At 39.7% G+C, this 25,960-nt stretch overlaps 1 protein-coding gene across 8 annotated transcripts in view; it reads right to left on the reverse strand.

Moving 5' to 3' along the window:
- Positions 1 to 10,618, reverse strand: part of AP1S2 (adaptor related protein complex 1 subunit sigma 2) — a 30,032-nt gene extending 19,414 nt beyond the window's left edge. For 3 of the 8 annotated variants that reach the window (XM_074324337.1, XM_074324336.1, XM_074324338.1), the window contains exons 1-2: positions 9,653 to 9,790; positions 7,356 to 7,534 (exon numbers count right to left, since the gene is read on the reverse strand). In XM_074324337.1, the coding sequence (XP_074180438.1) occupies positions 7,356 to 7,534 (179 nt within the window). In that variant the 5' untranslated portion in view covers positions 9,653 to 9,790. Of the gene's footprint in view, positions 1 to 7,355; positions 7,535 to 9,652; positions 9,909 to 10,466 lie in introns of those variants that run through there. The other 5 variants (XR_002138551.2, XR_012493556.1, XM_074324335.1 and 2 more) reach the window with 5 other exon arrangements.
- Positions 10,619 to 25,960: the final 15,342 nt, after the last annotated feature.

Raw genomic sequence — 25,960 nt, forward strand, 5'->3', positions numbered from 1 at the left:
AGGGAAGAAAGTAAACTCTCCAACTGAAGGACTTATTGAAGATATCGTCAACATGAAATCAATGTTCTGGAATGTTTTATTTAAGTGTAATATGAGGTGTGATCAAAAGGTACGGTGAATGTTTAACAAATTTTTTATTACAGTAAAAGATACATTGTCATTAACCCCCCTCAAAATACACCCTCCTTGTTTCGAACACATTTATCCCATTGTTCTTGCCACTTTCTGAAGCAGTTCTGGAAGTCCTCTTTTGTGAGTGTGTTTAGTTGTGCTGTTGTGGCTGCCTTGATGACCTGAATAGATTCAAAACGGTTACCTTTTATGGTCATTTTGACTTTGGGAAGAGCTAGAAGTTACATCATGCCAGATCCAGTGAATAAGGTGGATGAGGACACATCGTAATGTTTTTATTTGACAGAAAGTGCCATATACCAGAAGCGATGTGTGACACGGAGTGTTATCATGATGGAGGATGATTTATGGCACACTTGAAAACACACCTTCTCTCAACCGTAGCTCACACCTGACTGACTGCACCAAACAAGTTGAAACTTGTCACACACAGTTACTAAGGTTTGACATACCGCCTCCCACATTGAAGATCCCTGCCTTTCCATTGGATGGCACTCAGCAGCAGCATTCACCGTATTTTGTGATCACAATGGAAAGGCTCTGTGTCACACGTCGCTTCTGGTACAGCAATTTCTATCACATAAAAACATTACAGGGGGCGACCGGATGGCTCAGCTGGTTAGAGCGCGAGCTCTTAACAACAGGGTTGCCGGTTTGATTCCCACATGGGCCAGTGAGCTGCACCCTCCACAACTAGATTGAAGACAACGACTTGAGCTGAGCTGCTGCTGAGCTCCTGGAGGGGCACCGCCAGATGGCTCAGTTGGTTAGGGCACGAGCTCTTACCAACAAGGTTGCTGGTTCAATTCCTTCCATGGGATGGTGGGCTGAGCCCCCTGCAACTAAAGATTGAAAACAGTGACTGGACTTGGAGCTGAGCTGTGCCCTCCACAACTAGATGGAAGGACAATGACTTGGAACTGATGGGCCCTGGAGAAACACACTGTTCCCCAATATTCCGCAATAAAATTAAAAAAAAAAAAAAAAAAAGTTTAAGTTAACTGATGTGTTTCCTTTAAGTTAAAAAAAAAAAAACACACACATTACGGTGTGTCCTCATCCACCTTATTTACCGGATCTGGCACCATGTAACTTCTGGCTCTTCCCCAAAGTCAAAATGACCATGAAAGGTAAATGTTTTTAATCAATTCAGGACATCAAGGCAGCCACGACAGCGCAACTAAAGACACTCATGAAAGAAAACTTCCAGAACTGCTTCAGAAAGTGGCAAGAACAATAGAACAAGTGTGTTCGAAGCAAGGGGGAGTATTTTGAGGGTGGTTAATGGCAATGTGTCTTTTACTGCAATAATTTTTTTTTTATTTAAACATTCACCATATTGTGATCACACATCATATACACACAGAGAAGAATTCAAGTCATAAATGTATAGCTCAATGAGTTTTCCAAGTGAACCCACCCATGTACGAGCACCTGGATCAAGAAACAGATTACTGAATCTCTGAAGCCCTTCTCCTAGCCTTTCCCATCCCCAAGGGTAACTACTATCTTGACTTCTCACAGCATACCGTGTTTCCCCAAAAATAAGACCTAGCCAGACAACCAGCTCTAATGCATCTTTTGGAGCAAAAATTAAGATAAGACCTGATCTTATTTTATTATAATATAAGACCCAGTCTTTATAATATAATATAATATAATATAATATAATATAATATAATATAATATAATATAATATAATATAATACAATACAAAATAATAATACCAGATCTTAACATTAATTTTTGCTCCAAAAGACACATTAGAGCTGATGGTCTGGCTAGGTCTTATTTTTGGGGAAACATGGTAGAATTATTTTTAAAAAGGAGGTTTCTAGATTGTGGAATAATCCCCAAGAAAATAACAACAATTTCAAGTTATTACAGAAGTTAAAGAAAGAAAACAGGGAAAACTGAGAACTGCCCTCCAATTTTTCAAATTCTACCCTGTCAAACTGAAGTTTAGATTACTCACCCTTGAAGAAGGAATAAGGTTGGAAAACTTGTATTTTTCCCCAAATTAGGATTCTAGCAGATGGTTATACTTAACCCAAGAAAGCTAAAACTTATCAATACACAATCTTCGAGGCATAGCAAATGATGACCAAGTCCTTTGAGGAAGAGTAAAGGAGCATTTTTCAATCAGTTTAAGTGTATTTAAGGCTTTTAAAAGAAACAAAATAAAAACCTAAGACATTCTAAACTAATTTCAATTGAAATTGTAATTTTCACTGAGGAGCACTTAAGTGATTTCTAGAAAACACAATGGGCAGTTACTGCTCATAGCATTAATGGAAAAGGATATACAAGATAAGAATGCTCATAATGCCCATAACATTAACGTAAGACTATACACATACACACACACACAATCTAAGTTTTGGAATTCAATGAATTCCTGCTGTTCAGCATGAGAATAACTAGTATTTTCACAACAGTCTACTAATTTCAATATTATCAAAAACATTTCATCTTATTTGATCTTTCCAACAGCAAACACTATCCTCCTTGATAATGGAAGAAAAAACAAAAACAAAAATCTGAGGCCCAAGAGTACAGGGCCTGCCAACTTGTTATACTGGGACAAGAAACCTAATCTCCAGACCTTTTTCCATCTCCCACCATGGACTCCCTCATCATACACAGCATGACTTTTTGCTGTGCCCATTCTACCTGATTTCTACATTCAGTAAGTTATTTAAAATCGTGGGTCTCCTTCAGTCTTAGAGAGGAGGCATTCAAATGCATTCGTTTATTACCATGAAGGACCTCCAACTTGAACAAAGTGCTTCCTCCTTCCCAGCAATACCCTATGTTTTTGTTTATCTGTTTAAAAGGCAATTGGATATTACAACTCTCCATCCTCCCTAACCCATGTTCATGAAATAAGAGTTCTGAATTTGGGGAAATTGACACAAATGACACATAAGATTCCCTGAATTAAGAAAACTAAACATTAAAGGGACTGACATTAAAAATGGTAGATTAAAAACCAGACATGACTAGCTAACATGAACAGAGTGCTAAATAATTCCACTAGAAAGAATTCACTAATAATCAGTTTTGGGTAAAATTCCTCTTAATTTCAAGATTTCTTTGACGCTACTGTTAAGCAATCTAATGCTTGAAACCATTCTTGTTCCTTATCCATGGTACTGCCTCTACTTACAGATAAATAGCACTTAAACACTAGTCAAAGGTCCTAAATTGTACAAATTATTCGGAAATCTTAATTTAAATATCATCAGGACTGATGTGTCTAAGCACCAAGTGATTTTTTTTTTTTTAAGGAGGGCATAGCTCACAGTGGCCCACGTGGGGACCGAACCGGCAACCTTGGTGTTATTAGCACCACGCTCTAACCACCTGAGCTAACCAGCCACACCCCTATACCAGTAATATTTTTAAAACCCCCGCAACGCATATCTAAATGTTTGCTCTCAGAATGGAAAAATAGCCATCAAATTAAATGAATTCTTCATTGTAAGTGAACATTTAGTTATTCAGGATTATAAGGCACCACTTTCCAGAAAGCTTAGGGAAGAAACAGAAGCATAATAACAGGTAGCATTAACTGAGTCCTCACTGACTGAGGTACTGAATACTAGCTAAGGCTTTTGCATATTCTACCATTTTAATCCTTACAACCCTTCCAGAGAGATACCATTATTACACAATACTCAGGCTTAATTGAGCAACCTCCCCAGCAACAGCAATTTGACACTAGAGCCCAAGTTTTATATTTAAAAACTATAGCCAGGAACTGTATTAAATAAAGTAATCCTGCACCTGGAAAACATTAAAATATATTCAAAGCAATCTTTTAACAGCTTTAAAGAAGGAGAGATAAAAATTGTTATACTGATGTAGTAAAAGATAACCAAGAGAACCTGAAGTGTACTTCTTATTTTTAGAACCAAATGGATTTTAAAAATTCAATGAGCTCATTTTGTTCTCTTAGTGCATATTTGTAAGTCTAAATCTGAAGTAAAATTAATAGACTAGTAAGAAGGTATGTTTGGTTATTTTTAGCAGAGTGGATTAAGGCTTACTCTAATTACTGGCACTCAGAGAACATCTAAAAGTGCCTATTCTTATGTTCAAAACACATGACTTCTCTGCTGTCAGCTAAATATCAGCTGACTGTGGGTGAATGCAACTGTTCTCAATACCCACTGGTATGTCATTAAAAATTCTTTTGTTAGTAAAGAAAATCAACATAGTACTCTTCGACAAATTCTCAAGTTAGTAATTTGGAGATGTACGTATTTTTTAAGACTTTAATCCAGTGCTTCCGTAACATGCTGCATAAAATGGGAACCAAAAACAAAAAGCATGCGGCATTCTGTCTTCAAGGGATCTTCTTCAAGAGCATTTTAGAGATGAAGAAACAAAGGCCAAATGACTTGCTCAAAGTCACGAAACTAGCTAATGGTACAAATGATATAGAACTCAAATCCCCAGACTTTCAGTCTGTCTTTCCAGCTATATTATCTTATGCAAAATGTTCCAGAAAGAACACAAAGATCACTTGCTGATCCGAACAGCAAAAGTGCTAATTCAGAATTTCTCAGGAGCTAAGCGGTAATTCTTTTGCTTAAAAGGTCCTCTCTTCAAACTGGACTAGGGAAAAATAATCACCTGCTTATATCAACAAAAAATATGTTCTAAGTACAACAGATGAGCTTTTCAGTATGAAATGGGGGGGATACACAGAAATACTGACTATAAATTCTAACTTTTGTATGCGAATTTTATCTTAATAAAGCTGTTTTATAGGGGTTTAATTAACACAAGTATCAGAGTCATGTTAGATTGCCCTTTATAGCCCTTAAAAAGAAAAAGCCAGCCAACATGGGTGGGCTCAATGCTGTGTACAGGAACACGGACTAGTGCTTTCTTTCCTTCCTTTTAACAGGCCATTTCCTTCCGATTCCATGGGATTGATTCCCTTGCTGATATTTTCCTCCTCCACACGGGGGACTCCTTCCCCTATCTAGAAATAAGCTTAAGCCTCTCACACCTTTTTGTCCCGCACTCTGATGTCAATGGGTGGTTACTACCTCTTCTGTCCTTCACAGCAAAGCTCCCCAAATAGTCTACACCTCTGTTTAAATGTCTCCACATCCTCACACTTCACCCCATTTCTTCGAGAGTTCTGTCTCTACTATTCAACTGAAAATGTTCCGACAAAGGACATTTTATGAAATGCTCACTGTAAAATGTAATAGATTCTTTCTTCACTTTAATTGAATTTAATGCAACATTTGGCACTGGTAACATTATTTTTGAAACTCCTCTTCCCCGAAGTTACTGACCTTGTACTTATCCTCTCTCTTGCCTGCAGCCTGAATGTTGGGGATCTAACACTTTATGCCTAATCCCCTCCCCGGACTTCCATGTCTATGCCCACCCCCAGAAAACGAAGCATCTCAAAGTTATCTTTACTAGCTCACCATTCACCCCCCAGAAATGTGGTTTCCTTCCACTCCTCCCCTTCTTTCACTGCACTTCTCACTTCCAGCAGTGACCAAGTCTTATAAAACTTAGCTGGCTAACAGCTCTTTCCACCTGCTGAGCCCACAGTGAGGTCTTCCTTCAGGAACTCATTATAATGCATGCAATCTCCTAACAGATCCCTCAGGTGCCTGTCTCGGCCCTTCCCCCACCCATTCTCCAATTACAAGGATCTGTTAAGAACGGCAAATCTGCTCTTTTTGTCCCCGTTTAAAATCTTTGTCTCCATGCTTAAGATTTGAGTTCTAGCTCCTGTCAGTCACTAACTAGCATATGACCTTGGACAAGTCACTTCTCCCAAATTCTCGGTTTTTTAATAAACGAGCGGTTTTCAAATTCAGGAACCATCTCCTATGCAGAGGGTAGAGGCCAATTGAGTAGGGGTACAGGATCCCAATTTTGATTTCGCAAGAGCACCTCCACTTCCACTTGTTTCATTTAAGGTTCTATTGTTGGTGCAAAAAGCTTAAAAAAAAAAAAAAACACTTGAAAAGTAGTATGTTATATACCAATCTTACCTCAATTAAAAAAAAAAAAAAAAATCCCTTAACTAGATTATCCTAAGACATCTCCCAGCTCTAAAATGCTACGATTTTTCTGATTTTTCTCAACAAGTACTAAACCAAACACTGGATACAAAACCACCCAAAAATGACTAAATTCATTCTATTGTAAAGAGGAGTCTAGGGTATTTAAAAAATTCTTTATGACCCATAATCTCCATGACTTTCTCTGCCATCTCCCCCCCCACCCAATAAACCCCATTTATACTTGGAGTAGAATACAGGGAAGCTGAGGTAAAACCCAGATTTCTCTTTAATCCTCCTGACAGCTCATACTGTTAGTTCCCTGCACATCCCCCACAGAAGAGAATTTTTCCTAAGCGGAAACCCTGGCATCATACAATAAATTATTCGTAAGGGAACAGAAATGGCGAAGAAACAAAGTAATTATTTTTATTTTAACCTGATTAGGACAATCTTGAGACATTTATTTTAAGGTATTAAAAGAGTTCAGATACTAATAAAGATATATAGCATTTCTAAAAACGCTTAGTGTTCAAAGCATATCTATGAATCATTCTGCAACATTAAAAGTTTTAAATCTATTCTTGGCAAAATTATCAGATCTAATCACACCTCCACCACAGCAACAAGTGTTACTTCAAATTAAACACTACTAACAAGGAGATCCTGTGTATGCACAAAATTTTTAAACATCTATATGACTGAAATGGTCTATGTATCCAAGGTGTTTATAAATAAGACTCTAAAAGTCAGATAAAGGGCATGTCAATTATCACCCATTACTTTATAGATTTTGGGGGAAAGGGAGAGGGGGGTGAATGCTTGTCTAAATTTAGAGAATTACTCACACAATTTAAAATACTGATCCTATTTTCCCTTGCAAAGGAATGAATTCATTGAATTTTTCTAAAAAGATGATTAAGCATGAATAATCATTTATGCTTTAATTATATAATTAGTTTTAAAACAACTTCCGTGATTTTATCATTTTAGCCTGGGTAATCAATCAAAACAGTTATTTTAAAAATACAAAGCTTTAACCAAAAACCGTTTTCATCTAAATCTTTCTTAATCCTTATTTATAAATGTCATCTCTCAAAAGCCTGCAATTTCCACATTACAAATGACCAAACACATTTGATTCTGCTATTTCACCTTTCTGAGAAATAAAAATTATACCTCTTGTAAACAATCTTCAGATCTCGCCACTCAAGAAAGCTGCACATTTTAGGTTTCCGAGCTAAAACGGTTTGAACAAGTTCTCTTGTGATCTTTTTCTTCTCTTTGTCTGATAGTGGGACATACCATTTCTGCAGTCGAAGCTTTCCCTGACGACTAAAAAGCAACATAAACTGCATCTGTTAAGATAAATAGAAACAAAATTACATGCAATACTTTGATACAATAAAGTTAAGATTAAGATAACATGTTTCATAGAGAAGCTTTGGGAGGGCAGGGTGTTTAACTGACAAATGATTAGTAGCCATCAACAATTATAAGCCAGTTAAAGTAGCAAGAAATTCTTGTACAAAGATCTTCCCACCAAATGCAAATCTCCCCACTCCACCCTGTTCCACGTAAGTTTGGAGTCAGTAGAACAAAAACACAGGCATTAACTTGGAGTGAAAATTTTGAAAAAGATTAACTTGCAATTTAAGAAACTATTGTCTACCTGTGCTATATTATATTCCACACTCTCGATGTGCATCAAAAAAGAATTGTTGACATCAACTGGTTTAGGTGCATTTGAAAGAAAAAGGAGATTTACCCTGAGGCTGTTCTAGTTCCAGGATGAATTATGTGTAGACAGACTACTATCACTTAGAATGCTCTCTTCAGTTTATGCTTACATGTTTTAAGCAAAACAAGACCTAAAATATTAACCAAGAAAAAACATCCCATAAACGCACCTTTTTCTTAATAAAAGCCTAATTTTTAAGTGTCTCTTCTCATCTTTTTAAAAATTCCAACATAAATATGCACATCATAAAGAAGTGGCAATGTAATATTATGAAAGAGAATATAAACCTTTAAAAAGCCAAAATAAGAGTTACACACATTCAGAGACATTACACGAAACACTTCATTAAAAAAAAAAAAAAAACCATAGTATTTACAGATGGAATGGATGCTGAATTCTAGTGTATTTTACACTTAAAATTATTTTGTATATAAAATCTGTTGACTAATCTACATGTTTAATCTTTAAGAAAAGCTTGTAATTCAACTGGTCTTCTCAACCGCAAACAGATAAGCATTGTTTCTACAAAGGTAATTTAAAAGTAGTATCCAGACAGGTATTTTTTTTCTTTTAACTATTGTAAGTTCCTTTAATAGTGTTATTGAAAATAAGATTCCAGCATGATTCTTAATATTCACCACACCATCTTGAATTTGAACATGGGGGTGGAAGAATTTACACAACCAATTTAGAATAAAATGGGCCCTACATCTCGCTAAGAAATTATTGCCGCTTTTTGCATTAATCCAAACAGGCATCAGCAAGACATTTAGAAATTTATGATGCGGCAATTTAACTTTACTAAAGTTAAAATTGGCTTATTACACCTCACTTAAAACGCTTCACTGCCACAAAATTAACGAACAATATTCGTGATATCAAAGTGCCTCCCATACAAGTCCTGTTAAAATAGCGGCATTCGAAGGGGACGGCAAGTAAAGCATGAACTGGACAACGTTTAATGCAAACCCGTTATCAGAAGTTGGAAAATAGACCAGTATTCCAGGATCTCGGTGACCAGGAGGGGTGGGGGTTTGCTTTCGAAAGGAGTATCGGCTTCAAGGCTGTCTCTAGCAGGGTCCTGTATCCCTCTCCCTACCACTTTATAGGACAAATAAATAATTCACTCTTCAAAACAAATGATATGCTAATATGGGACGATACTCGGTTGCAAGGCACAAGTATCCATTCCCTCTTGTTAAAAACTAATGCTTTGATTTTGCCGCAAATCACAGGCCACCTCAATTCCTCGAGATTGGTATTAAAAACAATGGGTTCAGCCACGGAGCGGGCTCGGGGCCAGCGTTCCTCGGACCGGCCGTCTCCGGTGCCTCCCCACCGCCCCACGGGGCCGCACTCCATCACTGACCGAGCCCAGGCGAGGTGACAGAAAAGGAGCGGAGCAGACAATGGCATCCGCCGCCGCGCAGCGAGCGCCAAGGGTCCTCGCCCGCCCCCGCCCCCGCCCCCGGACCCCTCCCGAAAATGCCCCGCAAAACTTGAGGGGATTCCGGAACCACAGGTGCCGCGGGGCCACTGCAGCGTCCGTGACTGGCCCCCTCATCCTGGGGCGCGGACGCCGAGAAAAGTGAGTTGCCCGGCGCCGCGCCCCAGTGGCGGACCAGGCGGGCGCGGGGTGGGGTCGTTGGGGCGCTCGCGGGGCGGCTGGGGGCGCGCCCAACCCTCCCACCCCACTCCCCGTCCCCGGCGCTCCTGTGCGCCTTTTGGGACTTACGGCGGCCGCAGGCCGCGGATGCGGCGAGGCTCGGCCGGCGGCGGCAACGGCCGAGGCTGAGGCTGAGGGGAAGCCCCTGTCGCTGAGCTGTGGAAGAGAAGCCGTGTTGCTTGTGGGGAGGGGACCCGGTTAGCGAAGGGAAGGCTTAGGCGGCGAGGGGAGGGAGAGCCGACAGACCCCGCCCCGGGGGCCGGACGAGGGAGGAGCCGGGGCTGCAGCGAGCGGAGGGGCGGGCTGGGAGACGCGCGGGAAGTAGCTCGGATGTCGCCAACGGCCCTGAAGGCAGCATAGCTGACCGCGCAGCCCGAGGAAGCCGATTGGCCGCGTCTCTACCAAGAGGGGTGGTCTGGACCGGAAGCCAGGCCACGTGACCCGGAAGCGGCTGCGGGGGGCCGGCGCGCCTGCGCACTTTTGGGTGTGCCTTCGAGACGCGCGGTGGGCTTCCCTGGCTGTCTGGGCGGCGGGAAGACAGCGTTCCGCGGCGCCCTTTGTCGACCCCCCCCCCCCCGGTGCTTTTTGTCGACCCCGCTGTGTGGGGTAGGGAAGGTCTGGACTGCGAAGAGCCAAGTGCGAGTTCGGATAACTCTCCGTGCCCCAAGAGGGTGGGACAGGGAGGCGTGACGGTTGGTGATTACGGTGAAGGGAGAGGAGTGCTGCAACTCGGGGGAAAACAAGTCAGCTCTGTCTTGGAGCTCGGGCCTTTTGCAGTTATTCTGGCTCAAAACTGTCCGGAATCCGGCTCCTTTTTCCCTTCTGCTACATCCCTAGACACGTTTCACCCCAAGCTGTACAAGTGTCTCTACCCAGGGCTTACCTCGCCCATCCTCAGTGCTGAGGACCTGATGTCCATTCTCTGCTGAAAAGCCCAGACAGCACCTCATCTTCGAAATCCCGCTTCCTTCATACGGAGAACCCACACACACACAGCCGCCGGGGTTCCAGTTTAGCCTTGCTGACGACCTACTCTGCCTGACATGTCCTTCCTCTCAAATGTCACATCTGTGAAGCCTCACCCTCAAACTCTGTAAGAACGAATCTCTTTCACCCACATGCCCATTAACCTCTGTTTAGCGCATCTTGAATTGTATTCATTTTTCCATTCCAACCTTGTTCACTGCCTGGTATATAGCACAACTAATAAATTTGAGTTGAACGATAAAGGACTATAAAATGATAGATTTGTTACGAGCCGTGGTACTGAGCGTTGTGCCTAGCACCTAATGGATGTCCGTATTTTTTTTTTGAATGAAAGAATGGGTGAATCGTCTAGTCCGACTCTATCTTTTACAGATGAGGAAAGAGGAGCCCCACGGGATTAAGTGACCTTGCTTGAACAGACACGGGTTTCTCAAGTCGAAAGCTATTCATTACCCGTCACCAAGGTTCTTAAAAAGGAAGCTGGAAAATTGCTTTTGTTGAGTTATGCCCTTTTTGCGGAGGTTTCGAAACATAGTCGCCAGAATTTTTTAATGACTCAAAGTGAAAAAGAAATGCTAAGTTTTTCATGAAACTAAATTTAATCAATTTAAAGGAATCCTTTATTAGGGATTATGTTCTTTTTGCGTGTTAAAATGTCTATAAAACTAAGATAGTATATAATACGGATTTGGGGACAATTTTTAGTGCCCTTATTTGGCAAAATAAAAAGTGTATTATACCTCCTCTTTTAAGCACTACGATGTTGCTTGGAAAATTTCCTACTAACATGTATGACTAATCTATACTGGAATATTGGAGGTGGTCCACCCAAAGCACAGCTGACTTTCTGTAGGTCTTTAGCCCCCCTGCCCAAATTTCTCTCTGCTCCCTGACCAATTCTGCCCCAAAGGCACATATTAATGTTTCACTTCTCCCTTACTACACAAAACATGTCATGCCATGAAAACTCGCCCTCTGAATCCAAATGCTGCTTTTCTCTTTGTATAAAACATACATTCTCGAGCTTCCTGATATAACCACCTCCAAGTTTAAACTCATTGGTCATGCTCCTAATGTTGGTCTGTTCCGAATAAGAGGATGGAAGACTTCCTGCTGACATTGGCAGTCTCGTGTTCCTAGGCAAGAAAAGGTGGGTGTTGGAGGTAGGAAGGGAAAGGAATTATGGGAAAAATAATTAGTGACTGAACGCAGCTATTACATAATCTTGGCTGCTTATTAATTTAGCAGAAGGAATGGCTTATTAAATTCTAATAGCAACGGCACAAATGCAAACAACCTAGCAATTAACAGTGCAGAGCCCATTATTTTGTTAATATGTTCTCTTCTTTTGGCAAGTATATAAGAACAAAATTTATAGAAGCAGATGGTCTTTTTTAGTAGACTATAGGTGGTTTATTCCCCAGTCTTAGTATTAAGTGCTAATTATGCATTCGCCGTGAAAGACAAAAGAAGCTCTGTTACTATCTTTGTTAGTAGTTAACTGCTTGACTTTGATTCCCACAGTTTTTAAATTGTGGGCTTTGTTAATGCATGTTTTTCTCACCTAGTTTCTTATTCGTCTATCATGTGAAGAAGGTATCTTTTTAAATCGTCTGCTTTTGTTATCTGGGTGGTCCTGAATTCTTGGTTGTTAATGATGGCACAAAAATATTTTTTATGAAAAATTAAAAATCAGATTTTATTTTTTGGGGGGGTACAGGAGACGTTTATTACAAAACCATTTTTCATGGAACAAGAATGTGTAGTTTCTTGATGCAAGGCTGCCTGATGTTTCCCAGTTTCAATGGCCCAGGTAGATAAAGGAAAATTCAGCAAAGTCAGAAGAGAAAAGAAGAGATTTATCCTTAAGTAGGAAAGATAATCCTGTCCCCCTGTACAGAAGGGGAAGAATTGAAGCGTTTCTGGTAACCTACCTTTTATTTATTTTAATTGAGATATAATTGGTGTGTAATATTGTATTAGTTTCAGTGTACAACATAATGATTTGATATTTATATGTATTGCAAAATGATCACCACAATAAGTTTAGTTAATATCACTCGTTTCTTAAAAAAAAAAAGTACCTAGCTTTCATTTATGCTAAATGCAAGAGGTGAGTGTGAAATAGGGCGTCTACCTTCCAACAATAAAGTTTTGAGACTTTTTATGAAATCTTTTAAAAGTTTTCAAAAATAGTTTCCTGTTAAATGTGGACGGCCATATGCTTTTATCTCCTCTCCCTCTCAAAACGCCATTAAATAAAATAAAAAAAGAGGAAAGTTTGAAGTATCTATTCACATGGACAATAAGAGAGGGGACATTAGCATGAGGATGTCAACAACCTTGTCAGGGTACACTGTAGGCTCATTATTAAACACTGACAATTTAAGTAAAAATTATAATGTGTTTATATTGGGAATATGGAGGAACAGAAGTGAGGGGATGTTGAAACATTAATTTCTCACACTGACAGTAAGAAAACATAACATCTAACATAAATCAAGAAATAGAATTATTATTGTATTCTTAGGTACCAGGAAGTAAATTCCAGAAGCAATGACTCTTTTTCCAGGGACAGAATCTTCAAGTAGGATTTAATAAAGGTTATTATTATATTTTACTTTAGTGCGGGTTTTACTTAGGTATTTTCAAAATATTGTAATAAAGTAGATAAAAACCCTTCTGTTAGTGCTAACACTATATTATAAACTCATACAGAGTTCCTTTAGCTAATCTATACTATATTCCTTAGAAATTGATTGCTAAGTAAAAATGCCTTGTAATGAAATTCAGTGCTGAATCAGTGTAGATCACAATAAGTGTAAAAAAGATGCTTAGAGCTTGTGAATTTACATCTTCAACGATAAAGTTGTTTCTAAGAGAAAAGTGGCCTAAAATAATGAAGATTTGTTAACCAAAGCATCTCAAATAGATAGAGCTGTCACTGCCAAAGTTCTCAACAATGAGCTACAGAGAAATGTGTAACATATGCTCTTTCTTGAAGCCTGTTTCCATAGCTTTGAATAAAATGCAGGAAAATGACTCTTCCCTTTTGATATTAGGTAAGAGCAATGATTCTCAGTGTGGGCAATTTTGCCTCCCCTCCCCCCACCCTTCCCACCCCACCCCCACCCCCCCCCACCCCCGCAGCGGACATTTGGCAGTGTCTGGAGATACTTTGGTTGTCACAATGGGGAGGAGGAGGGTGTTGGTGATGGTGTTGCAATGTACAGGACAGCGCCCACCGCAGAGTTATCCAGCCCCAAATGTCAAAACGCTGAGTTAGTCACTGAAAAGGTTAACGTGCAGTAACTGAAATCTTTTTATAGACGTTTCAAGAAATGGAACACGCACTATCTTCATATAAGTTTTGTTTTCCTCAGAGTAGGTGGAGGCATTATTCTTAATATTTCATAGGTGAAATCCTTAACTGCTGAAAAGACGGGCCATATACATAAGGCAGTCAGTGTTCTTGAATATAATAGTAACTAGAATAAGCTATCCAAGTGGGATTTTTTTTTCCAGACTGACCCAGAATATTAGTGGAAGTTGCTTTAGAACCTGAATTCATGAGATAACTGTTCCTTCCATTCATTCATTTAACGTAAATGTTCATTATGTATCTATTGTGTGCTGGGCACTCTGGAAGGTAATGGGGATGCAAAGATGAGTAAGATTTTGACTCTGTCCTAAATCTTCAAAACCATTTCTCCTGACGCAGAATTCTAAGGCTTTTAGAGACAAACCCTGGGTGGTCAGAGAGGCAGTCCCCAATCAAACATGTGAATACATTTTCTTTTAGGAAACCCCTAGAGATGCTTCATAGAACCTTAGATTTCTAGGACTGACGCCTTTGAAAACTGTTTGCCCTAATGACCTCCCAGGTCTCTTAGCAATCTTTTCATTCTGTGAGTTTTGTATAGCACAACAATATAAGAGAGAAATTCAATATGTTTTCAACAAAACAATTTCAGGTAGTATTCTTTTGACCTGGTACTTGAAATGTTTCAGCAGTAATTTAATTCAATTACGCCAGTGCTTCTAGGATATTCTCTAGAGGACTTGTGAAAACACACATTGCTGGGTCCTATCCCTAGAGTTTCTGATTCAGGAGGTCTGGGGTGAGGCCTGAGAATCACATTTCTAACAGGTTTCCACATGCTGGTAATGCTGCTGGTCTAACCACACGTTGAGAACTACTTTTCTATCCCCTCAAAAATCTATGATAATCTAACTGGAAAGTTCTCAAAGCCAGCAGTTGTGATCTCATTTTCCAGACAAATGATCTAAAGGTAACTTGAGATCTGAATATTTTTTTATAGCTGACCTCATTAAATCAGATGACAGTAGGAGAGTAATATTCCCAGTTATATGAACCTGAAGCTAAATCTTTATGCACAGCCAGAGTGGCATGCAATCATTGTATGTGTTGTACAAACTAATGTACTATAATAGTCTAAGTTAGACATTGGAGCGCTTAGAGAAACCTGAAGGTTGCACCATAAAAGTCAGATGTTTACTTGATGAATATCACTAGTCTAAAAATACTGTCCAACTACTCATGCCAAGTAGGAATCACCTCTGAAATATTTTGTCAGCAATGAAAGACATGAGGTAGAAAGGAGAGGGTTGAGAGGGACCAGCTAGACAGAATCAATATCCCTGGAGATACTGGCAGAGACCACGATGTGGTCATTAAAATCTGCCCTTTCTCTTCCTTGGCACACAGCTAGACCCTGTTCCTTAGCCACTCCTGCTGTTAGGTGTGCTCGTGGGACTGAGATCAGCCAAAGAAACTTGGATAGAAGTGATATCAGGCTGGGCGCAGAAAAACCTTCCACAGGAAAGCCTCTTCCCTCTCTCCTCAACCCTGCTTTTGCTCCCTGGATATTGACATCCAAAGTGACCTTGAAAGTCAGGCTTTAAAGATGGCTGAGTCTCTTTCAGCCTGGGTTCCCGATTGACTGCATGGAGCTGACACACACACAGACCACCACCATCATCATCATTTCTACCACCAGTTGTACTTTTAGGGAATGAGAAACAACTGTATTAAACCATTGCTTTTTCCAGGTTCATCTGTTACAACTGCTAGCATTACTTGCCATTCTTGCAAGTTGTTGCATGCTCAGTTACAAGGAGGAGTCATAGTGATGGGGAAAGCGGGTGAATTTTTAAGTGCATGGCTCTTTTTCTCAATTCTAAACCTGCTTTTTGTGCTCCTTCATGTATCTTCTTTACACTGAGATTTGAACAGAATTCTCAAACAATCTGAGTCTGGAATTTAAAATTCCTCATCTATCAAAGGGGAAAAACAAAAACAAAAACAAAACTGATTTGCGGTTCTTTTTTTCCATTCCTCTGGCAAAGGCTAGCATTTGTACAGGCAATAATAGATACAGCAAAATTTTTAAAAAATCATAAGGCTAAAGAGCCAAGGAAATGAAAAAAGGGGGAGGGGCACATCCCAATAAACTGTCCTAATTGTCAAAAGTAGATAATATTATCATCAATCTCTTAGAATCAAGAAACTAAAGTTTACAGTCTATTTGTGACCAGATTATTATGTCCTTGTCTTCTAAATACTATAGGAGAAAGTTAAAACATTTATCCTAAAGCAGTATTTAGAATACATGGACATTTTAACTGAATGATTTAAAAATTGTTTAGATATGACAAATATGTAAAATAATGAATTTGAAGGGTCATTTCATTCAAAATTTTGTTTTACAAATGAGGGAATTAAGCCCCAGAGAAGTTAAATTGTTCAAGATCATACTACCTAGTTAGTGACAGATGAGGAGTGCGATCCCTTTGTTCTGTCTCCAGACAATGTTTTTTCTACCAAGGTGCACTCTCTATTGCCCATAAACTGCTAAGCCGTTATCTTTAAGCAAACAAACAAATAAACCGAAAACTTCACACACACAGCCCCTCAAAACATAAACTCTTCAATTCTTCCTCCTCTTATCTCTCAGCCTAGTATTAAACTATTTGTGTCTCCACTAGTCAACTGAAACCCTTGCAATCTCCAGGATTGGGATAGTATTTTACCAATTTCTATATCACAGAACCTAATACAATGCTTTGCATAGAGTAGACACTCAAAAAAATGTTAATGAAATTGAATTGGAATGCCAAACAAATATTTACTAAGCCCTTGTCTCATTACTTCTTGAGTTTTATTCGTTTTTTCTGCCTCCCTCCCCCTACCATAGCCTGTGACGTATTCTCCTCCTTTTCACACCCACTAATACTGCACTAGGTCAGACCAACAAACTGGGCTATCTCAGCCCCTCCCTCCACCTGATCCTATTACAATTCCTTCTGCACATGGCCACCTGCATGTTTTTTTCTAACATAAATCCAATAGTGATTAGACCCTCTGCTTAAAATGTTTCAATTTCTTTACTTCATTCAATAAGTCTGGGCCAGACACTCACTGGGTACTGGGGATAAAATAGAGAAAGACTTAGACATGGAACTTTCCACCAGGTTCACAGTTTACACTCAGTAATCCCAATCGTGGAGTATTTCGTAGGGGGAAGGCCAGGAAGCTGTGGGAGCACATAAGAATGCCTAACCCAGAGTTTTGGTGGTAGTGATGGGTGATGGAGTCAGAGAAGGTTTCCTGGAGAACACAGCCTTTAGGCCAAGATTGAAAAAAAAAAAAAAAAAAATGGGAGTTAGCCAAAAGACATGGCAAGTGTCACACATAGGGAGAATAATGTGCAAAGATGAAGAGATGAGTACAAGACTGTCTCAGGGACTTGAATGCAAAGTCATCATGACCATGTATTCCTGGCTAAAGATGAGTCTGCAGAGGACAGGAGGATCATATCATGCAGGACCTTTCAAACAAGATAAATATATTTGGGCTTTATGTAAGGATGTTGGGAGACATTGAAAAATTTTAAGCATGGATAGTGCCATTATCAGATTTGAGTATTGGAGTTTCAGCAAGATCAGTCTGGATGAAATGTGGTTAATTGCAGGATATGTTGTAGTCAGATTTTAGTTGCAGATAAAATAAACCATTGTAACTGATACAAACAGAAGCAGCCTAAAAATGATTGAAAGACCTGGAAGAACAAAATGTAAGATGAGTTTCCAGGAAAACCTTCCAGAATAACACTGCAGAACTTCACTGCCAGGGAGCTGCTGTGCCTGCCATTATCAGTGAACTGGAATATTAAGAAGCTGTCTCCATAACTGCTGGCTTCAGGCCGATACTTCCTCTATTGTGATCGAGAAATCAGGAAGCTGCTGCCAACAAAATGGATGCCATGGGTCCTGCCTCTTTTCACTCATGTGACTAGGGACTGGACACTGAACTCCCTCTACAACTGCCACTGAAAACCCAATGCTTCCATAACCACACTTGTTGGCAGAAATAGGAGAGGTGAGGCCCCTGGTCATGATATATCACTTCCTCCTCCCAAATCTTGCATGAGTGCATCTTATTGCTGGAATCTACATCACAACAAGTAGCCTAGCTAAGGAATGTAGTTTCATTTTCTGGAAGTAGCAACACAAGGAGATTGAGATGGATATTGAGCAAGCAGGTTCACAATGTCCACAGCTGAGGTCAAGATTGGTGGCAAGAGACCAACTGAGAAGCTGTTGAATAATTCACAAGAGGTGAAGGTAGCCTGAACAAGGAAGAAAGAGATGGAGATAGATTGGAGTGAGTGTAGGAAGCAGGACTGATTGGTGTAGGTTGCTTTGATGTGGGGGCAAGGGGAGTGGGTATAAAGTCAAGGATGACACTGGCAGATGATTCCTTGAGAGAGGGAACCCAGGAAGAAGACAGACTGGCGGAGAGATGAACTCATTTTCCAACCTCTCAACTCATATCTATGGAGCCTTCAAATGGACAGTAGGAGTTGTTGATACAAGTCTGAAGGCTCAGAAGTCAGGTCAGGGCTGGAGCTAGAGATTTGTGAGTCATCAGCACAGAGCTGCTGAATGAAGCTGAGTAGGAGGATGAGATTACTACAGAAGAGTGTATGCAACATTAATATTTTTTAAAGTATTATTGAAGACAGAATAATAAGATGGTTTCCATGACGTTCCCCACCTGGTGTTACTCCCGCAATTATTTTAGGTTACCTGGCCAAAGGGAATTTGTAGGTATTATTAAGGTTGTTAATCAGTTGACCTTAAAATAGAGATTATCCAAGTGGGCCTAACTTAATCTTATGGAACTCTTTAAAAGAAGAGAGTTTTCTCTGGCTAGTAGAAAAAGAAATCAGGGAGATTTGAAACATAAGAGGGATTCAATGAGAGCGGGCTTCTTTATTGGTGAGCTGGAGGGGGCCATGTGGAGGGACCTGAGAATAGCCTCTAAGAGATGAGAACGAAATCAGCTGACAGCCAAGAAAAAAACAGGGAAGGAATCTCAGTCCTACAACCACAAGGAACTGAATTCTGCCAACAACGTGAAAGAGCTTATAAGAGGACCCCGAGCTCCAGCTGAGAACACAGTCCCAGCCAGAACCTCTACGTAAGCCCTGTGAGACCTGAGCAGAGGACCCATCTAACCCATGGCTGGACTCTTGACCCACTGAAGCTGAGAGATAAGTGGATGTTGTTTTAAACTGCTAAGTTTGTGTTCATTTGTTACACTTTAGTAGATCACTTATACAAATACCCAGGACACAGCTTAGGAAAACTAACTTTTAGAGGACAGACAGAGGGAAAGCCTCAAAAGAAGACTGAGAAGGAGAGGTCAGAAGCATGGGAGGAGATCCAGAAGTATGTAGAGTCATGAAGCAAAACGAAGAGCTTCCAATAAGAGGTAGAAAGTTGTCAAATGTGCAAAATATTGCCGAGAATTCAAGTAGGAACAGAAAAGGCTCACTGGATTTAAAAAAAAAAAAAGTCATTTGAATGAAATGATGTGTAGAAATACTCACTGCAGCATATGGAGGAAAAAAATAGAAAGAGAGAATGGACACTGCTCTTTCAGGTTTGTATTTAAAGAGGAGGAAAAAATAAGGGGTAGCTGACAAGGACGTGTGGCATCAAGTTAGAGACGCTGTTGTTGCTTAGGGAGGGAGAGACATGCTGATGGGTAGGCGTCAGTAGTAAGGGAGACGTTGGTGATGTAAAGAAAAGGAGTAAATACTCAATACTAGAAGGATGCTGTGTAGTGAGGAGGTGATGCAAACCAGAGCACAGGTAGACTAAATAAGAGAAGGGGCATTTCTTCCATTTTGCTCAGAATAATGAATGGAGAGGAAGGAGAAAGGATGCAGATAAGCACGTAGTCTGGTGGTAGGGAAGGAGCTTCTTCCTCTGACATAGAAAAGAAGGTAAGATTATCTGCTGGGTGTGAAGAAGGAGGTGGAGGAAATGGGTTGAGAAGTGTGAAGCAAGTTTCTGCTAAAGACCTTGGAGAACTGGAGATAGGCTTCTGGAGCGATACGAAAGGCTAACTGAGGGCACGGAGAGTACAGTGGAGATGAGATTAGTGACTGGGTCATTCTATACTTAGTTGCATTCATGGCGGTTGAGATTTGCCAGATGGTTGAGATAGAAGGATGAGAGACTGAAGTGATGAGGCATGGAATTCAAGCCAGACAAAGAAAGCAGTGACCATGAAAGTGGGGAGGGAGGTTGTGGATTGCTGATAGAGCAGAAGGAAAGCAATGGGGTGGAAGAAGAGGAAGATCCTGTGACCTATTAAGGCTAGTTAATAATTAGAGCAACTGAGTGAGACAACTGAACGTATTGGGAGGTGTGTTCTGAGAGAGATATATGAATGCATTATTTCAGAGCTATGCAACAAATAAGGGTGGAGTGGGTGGCTGAGTGGAAAGGAGATGAAGGTCACAGGGGCAGACACCAAAGAAGGGACTCATTGGGCGTTGAGTAGGGAGTCGTCCATGTGGATGTCAAAGTCATTTGGGGTGGTAGTAGGACCTAATGGAAAAGGTGACAGTAATCCAGTTGCTAAAGACTCCAAAGGACAAGGAGTGGTATATAATGGCAACAGGAGGAGTAAGGTATGATTTTAAAAAAAGAAAAACTTATTGCGATGTAATGTACGTCACACAATTCACCCATTTATAGTGTACAATTCGATGGCTTTTAGTATATTCACAGAATTGTGCAGCCATCACCGTAATCAATTTCAGAACATTTTTATCACTCCAAAAGGAACCCCACACCCCTTAGCCATCACCACCCAGATAATCTCCCCATCCAGACCCAGCCTCCGGCAATCACTTATCTGCTTTCTGTCTATGGATTTGCCTATTCTGGCCATTCCATATAAGTGGAAGCATGTAATATGTGGTCCTTTGTGTCTGACTTCCTTCACTTAACATAATACTTTCAAGGTTCATCCAAGTTGTAGAACATATTGGGATTTCATTTCAGAGCATGATTTTAATGGATGGAAAGAACCTCAAAAGAGCTTAAGGGAGGATGCAAGGCAAACACTTTCCTTGGACACCAAGTCAGTTCTGGTCATTAACAGTCAGTGCAAAACTTGTTATAAGCGCCTCTTTCTCTTACGGGGATCTAAAATAAGTCAATATTAAATGCTAATGCTTGCGTCTTCTCTCCCACACCCAGCAGTAAATATAACTGAAAGTCTTGCTTAATTACAAAACCTGAGTAGTCATTGTTGCTTCATGTGAACCACTTGCCTAAGAAACACGTTCATCTTGCAGAGGAGATAATGAGCAAAAGTGGCAATGCCCTAATAAGCTCTAAATTAAGCATACACAATGTACAAAATACAAGAATCAGCAGAAATTTTTTTTCCTACTTATTGATCATTAGTGTTAATGAGAAAACAGCAGCAAGTGGCTTTGTTCCTGTTCACTTAGAAAGTATAAAAACAAGGTAAACAAGCAATTAGGAAGGTTAATGTGAGGATTCAATTTTCATCCTGATAATGGAATAATTGACCTTGGAAGCCCTCAATGGCTTCATCTTCTCTGGTCTTTAGCTAATTTTCAACCAGGTTAGTAACAGAGACTGTGAAAATGGGAGGAGTGCCTATCACCATGTTTCTCCGAAAATAAGACTTAGCTGGACCATCAGCTCTAATGCATCTTTTGGAGCAAAAATTAATATAAGACCAGGTCTTATATATTAATAAGATATATAATATATATCTTACATTATAAGATATATATATTTTATATATATAATTAATATAAGACCTGGTCTTATATTATATAAGAACCGGTATTATATTATATTATATTATATTATATTATATTATATTATATTATATTATATTATATTATATTATATTAACCTGGTCTTATAGTAAAACAAGACCGGGTCTTATATTAATGTTTGCTCCAAAAGACGCATTACAGCTGATTGTCCGGCTAGGTCTTATTTTTGGGGAAACACAGCAAAAGCAATAAAACCCAATGAATACATCTAGCTCCAGGAAATGTCAATTACAAATAAGCATAAGGGACTATTGTCTGTATGAAGGAACCAGAGAACCCTTATTAAAACCAGTGCAGGAAGTAATCCAAGAGACTAAATGTGCTGGCGAGGGTAGCAAGGCTCTCTGAGGAGCTCACATTGTAAAAGACACATAAAAACCTGGGAGGAGGGAGATAGCAATCAAAGACTCAAACCACAAGAGCAGAACAGACCTGTAACACTAATGCAGGAAAGACTAGTAAGAGGGAACTGAGACTTGCTGAAAGGTATTTGAATTTGAACTTTCACTGCTGCAGTGCAATCTCTTTTGTTTGCCCAGTATCCCTCACTCCTTCTAAAAACAGAAACCCCATTCTTCAGAAAAACTGTTCTCTCCCCCTACCACTCTCTCTCCCATTCCGAGGATGCAAACTAAAAGAATGCATGTCTTGGGGGTGGCCTGTTAGCTCAGTTGGTTAGAGCGTGGTGCTGATAAAAGAATGCAAGTCTTCAGGTTTTGACAAATCATATCTAGGAATATATAAGCAATTTTTAAAGGAGATCCTTAACATATCATCTGCAATCTGTGAGAAATAGAAGTGTTTCCTGAAGACAGGAGATGGGAAAATGTCTTAGTTTCCAAAAATGGGGAGAAGATGACGTAAATGTTAAAGGGATTTCAATATTAATTCTCCATTAAGAATACCATATGGGTGGTATGTGAACTCCCAGAGAGAGAAGAGTTGGTCCTTGAAGAAACCAGCATGGATTTACTAAGAAAAGACAGCCTGACAGACAGGCCTTGGTTTTTTTCATGGTATGTTTATTAGACTAGTAGATCAAAGGAATCCCATGGACATAGAAGTTTCCATATTTCCACAAGGCATTTTTCAAAGACTTTCATGGCATTCTTGCAGAAAAAATGGAGAAGCTGAATGGATGAGAAGATGATTTAACAGCATAACCACTCTATCCTAAGAATGTTGTCTTCGTCAAATCTGGCAAATTTTGTTGTAGGTCAGGGCTATTTTCCCAGCATGGTCCTTTTTAGGTAACCTGGATACAGGCTGAGTGGATCTGGTTATCAATGTATAGAAAAAAAGAAGCTGAGAGGGAGTGTGAATAAATCAGAAGACAAAGCATGTTTCAAACTGACATTGTCCCAGGGATGAGCTATCAGCTAGTATCTTTTGGAATAAGGCAGGATAAATATGTGAATAAATGTATAAATGGCCTCTATTACAATGAAATTTAAATCAGACAAGTTTTAGTGTTCCATCCTTGGAACCAAAGTTAAGGATATAAGGAGAACTTGCTAAATAGCAGCATGTGGAAAAGAAAACTTGGGAATTTTAGTGGCCTGAAGCCAGTAAGAGCCAAGAGTATGATGAAGCTACAAACGAAAAAGAAAAGAACAAAGCAAAACACACCAAGGGAATCTTGGGCTGTTTAAATAGAAATATAGTATTCTGACTATTCTCTGTTTTTGATAATCAATCTTACCATACTTTGATTTATTATGTTCAATTCTGGGAAACATATTTCATGAGGGACGTAGACCAACTTCAAGTCCTTCATAGGAGTTATATCATACATAGTACTATAAATCATGACGTATGAGCAACAGCCCAAATGAGTGACAATGGTTAGCTCAGGGAATAAAATATTTAGGGGCAAAAGCATAGCTCTCTTACAGCATTGCAATAGGTGGGATATAAGACAGAATTCTGTTTAGTACAAGAGGAAAACAAGGGCAATGGATGAAAGTTACAGGGTGGTAGATTGCAGATAAAATATCAGCAAGTACACTATTAATCATTAGCAGTCTGGAATCAAAGTAAATGAGCTCCCAGTTGTTGGGTATGTCCCAGCAAATGATGTGGCAGAGGGAACTCCTCTGCTACATGAAGGGCTGGACACTCAGAACCTTAAGGCTCCTTTCAATTTGGGGATCCTGAAAAGCCCACTTCAAGTCCGCCTTTGTTTGGGGATGTGTGTGTGTGTGAGTGTGTGTGTGTGTGTGTGTGTGTGTGTGTGGTGTTTCTCTCCATCCTAAACAGAAATGAAATGTCAGGCATAAATGGGATGGGAGGCCAGTGTCTAGAATTTCTTCTGGTTCTCCCCCTAAATGCCTACCACCTAAGCACAGGACGAAGGGGCTCTTTTCTTAAAGCTTCTCCGTGTTTCTCATGAAGATGCTGTCTAATTTTATGCCTCATTTATATTCATAATTTAACTTTGAATTGAGGTGACTTCTGTCCTTTTAAATAAACATCTTTCCTTCAACTGCTTTCTTTTTGCTTGTGGATATCTCCTAATTGAAGAGTGGAGAATCATGCATTTTTACTACTAAAGAAACTGTACCTCTTTACTGGGATTTCCATCATTGTAAATTCACATAAAGAAAAAATACTTTCCTAGTTCTCATCGTATTCTCTCTCTAACAGGACTTTGTTTTGGAAGGTACATGGTCTTTGCCACAAACACCTGAAAGATCTCTTCAGAGCCCCATAGAAAACAGTATACCCTTCAAAGTCAGGCCGACTCAGGCTTTAAATCTTATCTTTTCTGCATACCTTAATCAGCTTGCTTAATCTTTCATCAGTTACATCATCTATCAAATGAGGTTAATAATATATATTTCAGAAAAGCATTTAGAAGATGAAATAAAATAAAGTGTGCCAAGGACCCTATCATAATACTTATTACACAGTAGGTATACAATGGAATGTGAATATTATTAATTCCTCACACAGTAACTTGCCAGCAATTCTCAGCTCTCCTTAAAGGGTGTGTGTTACATGCCCTTAAGTCGGTTCCCCTCCTGGCGATCCTGTGAATGGGTGACGTCCACAGTGTCCTGTCCTCACAGCCCTGCTCAGCTCCTGGAGACTCAGCCTATGGTTTCTTTTATGGAGTCAGTCCATCTCATATTCAGTCTCCCTCTTTTCCTGCTGCCTTCTATTTCCCCAGCATTATTGTCTTTTCCAAAGAGCCCTGTCTTCTCATGATGTGCCCGAAGGAGGACAGCTTCAGTTTTGTCATTTTTCCCTCCAGCAGTGTTTCAGGCTTAATTCGTTCTAGGATCCACTTGTTTGTCTTTCGAGAGATCCAGAGTATCTGTAGAACTCTTCATCAGTAGCATATTTCAAATGAATCGATTTTTTTCCTATCAGCTTCTTCACTGTTCAACTTTCTTTTTTGTCTTCTTGACAAATGCAGTCCTGCTTTGGAAATTTCTTCTTTCACTTTCATCAGAAGCTGTTTCAAATTATTGCTACATTCTGCCAGTAAAATGGTGTCATCTGCATATCTTAAGTTACTGATATTTCTTCCACCAATTTTCACTCCTCCTTTCTCTGAGTCTAGCCCAGTTTTTCATATGTTCTGCATACAAATTAAACAAGTAGGGAGATAAAATGCACTCTTGTCTGGCATCTTTGCCTGTGGGAAACCGTTCTGTCTCTCCTTATTCTGCCCTGACCATGGTTTCCTGTCCAACGCAGGTTACTCAGAGGACAATCAAGTGCTGAGGCACACCCATTTATTTCAGAGAAACACATGACTTTTCATGATCAATGCCATCAAACACTTTACTGTCATCTATAAAATATAGACTAAAATTTAATTTCTTAATGATATAATATTTCTATTTAATATGTTTAGTTCTAGTTGTCCATTTCTTTCCCTAATCTAATAATTTATCTACAGTTGAAATGTCCTAACTTCATAATGACTTAGAGTTTTGTTTTGTTTTTTAAATGACATGATGGTAACCAAGTCCAAGGCATGTGTTTAGCATTAGAGTAGACTTTTTCTATTACCCATTCTGTGTCTAGGTCTGAAGCTATAATTTTCCCAAAATGCTTTGCCCAGAGAAAAGAAATTGCAGGGTTTCTACCACCATAGACTGCCCTAACCGAGCCCAGGGCATTGATTGTTTCCTTCCTGTAGTTTGCAGAAATTACCCTCCTCTGTTTGATTTGAAGT

This window comes from Rhinolophus sinicus, chromosome X (genome assembly GCF_036562045.2).
Source record: "Rhinolophus sinicus isolate RSC01 chromosome X, ASM3656204v1, whole genome shotgun sequence".
Classification (NCBI taxonomy): domain Eukaryota; kingdom Metazoa; phylum Chordata; class Mammalia; order Chiroptera; family Rhinolophidae; genus Rhinolophus; species Rhinolophus sinicus.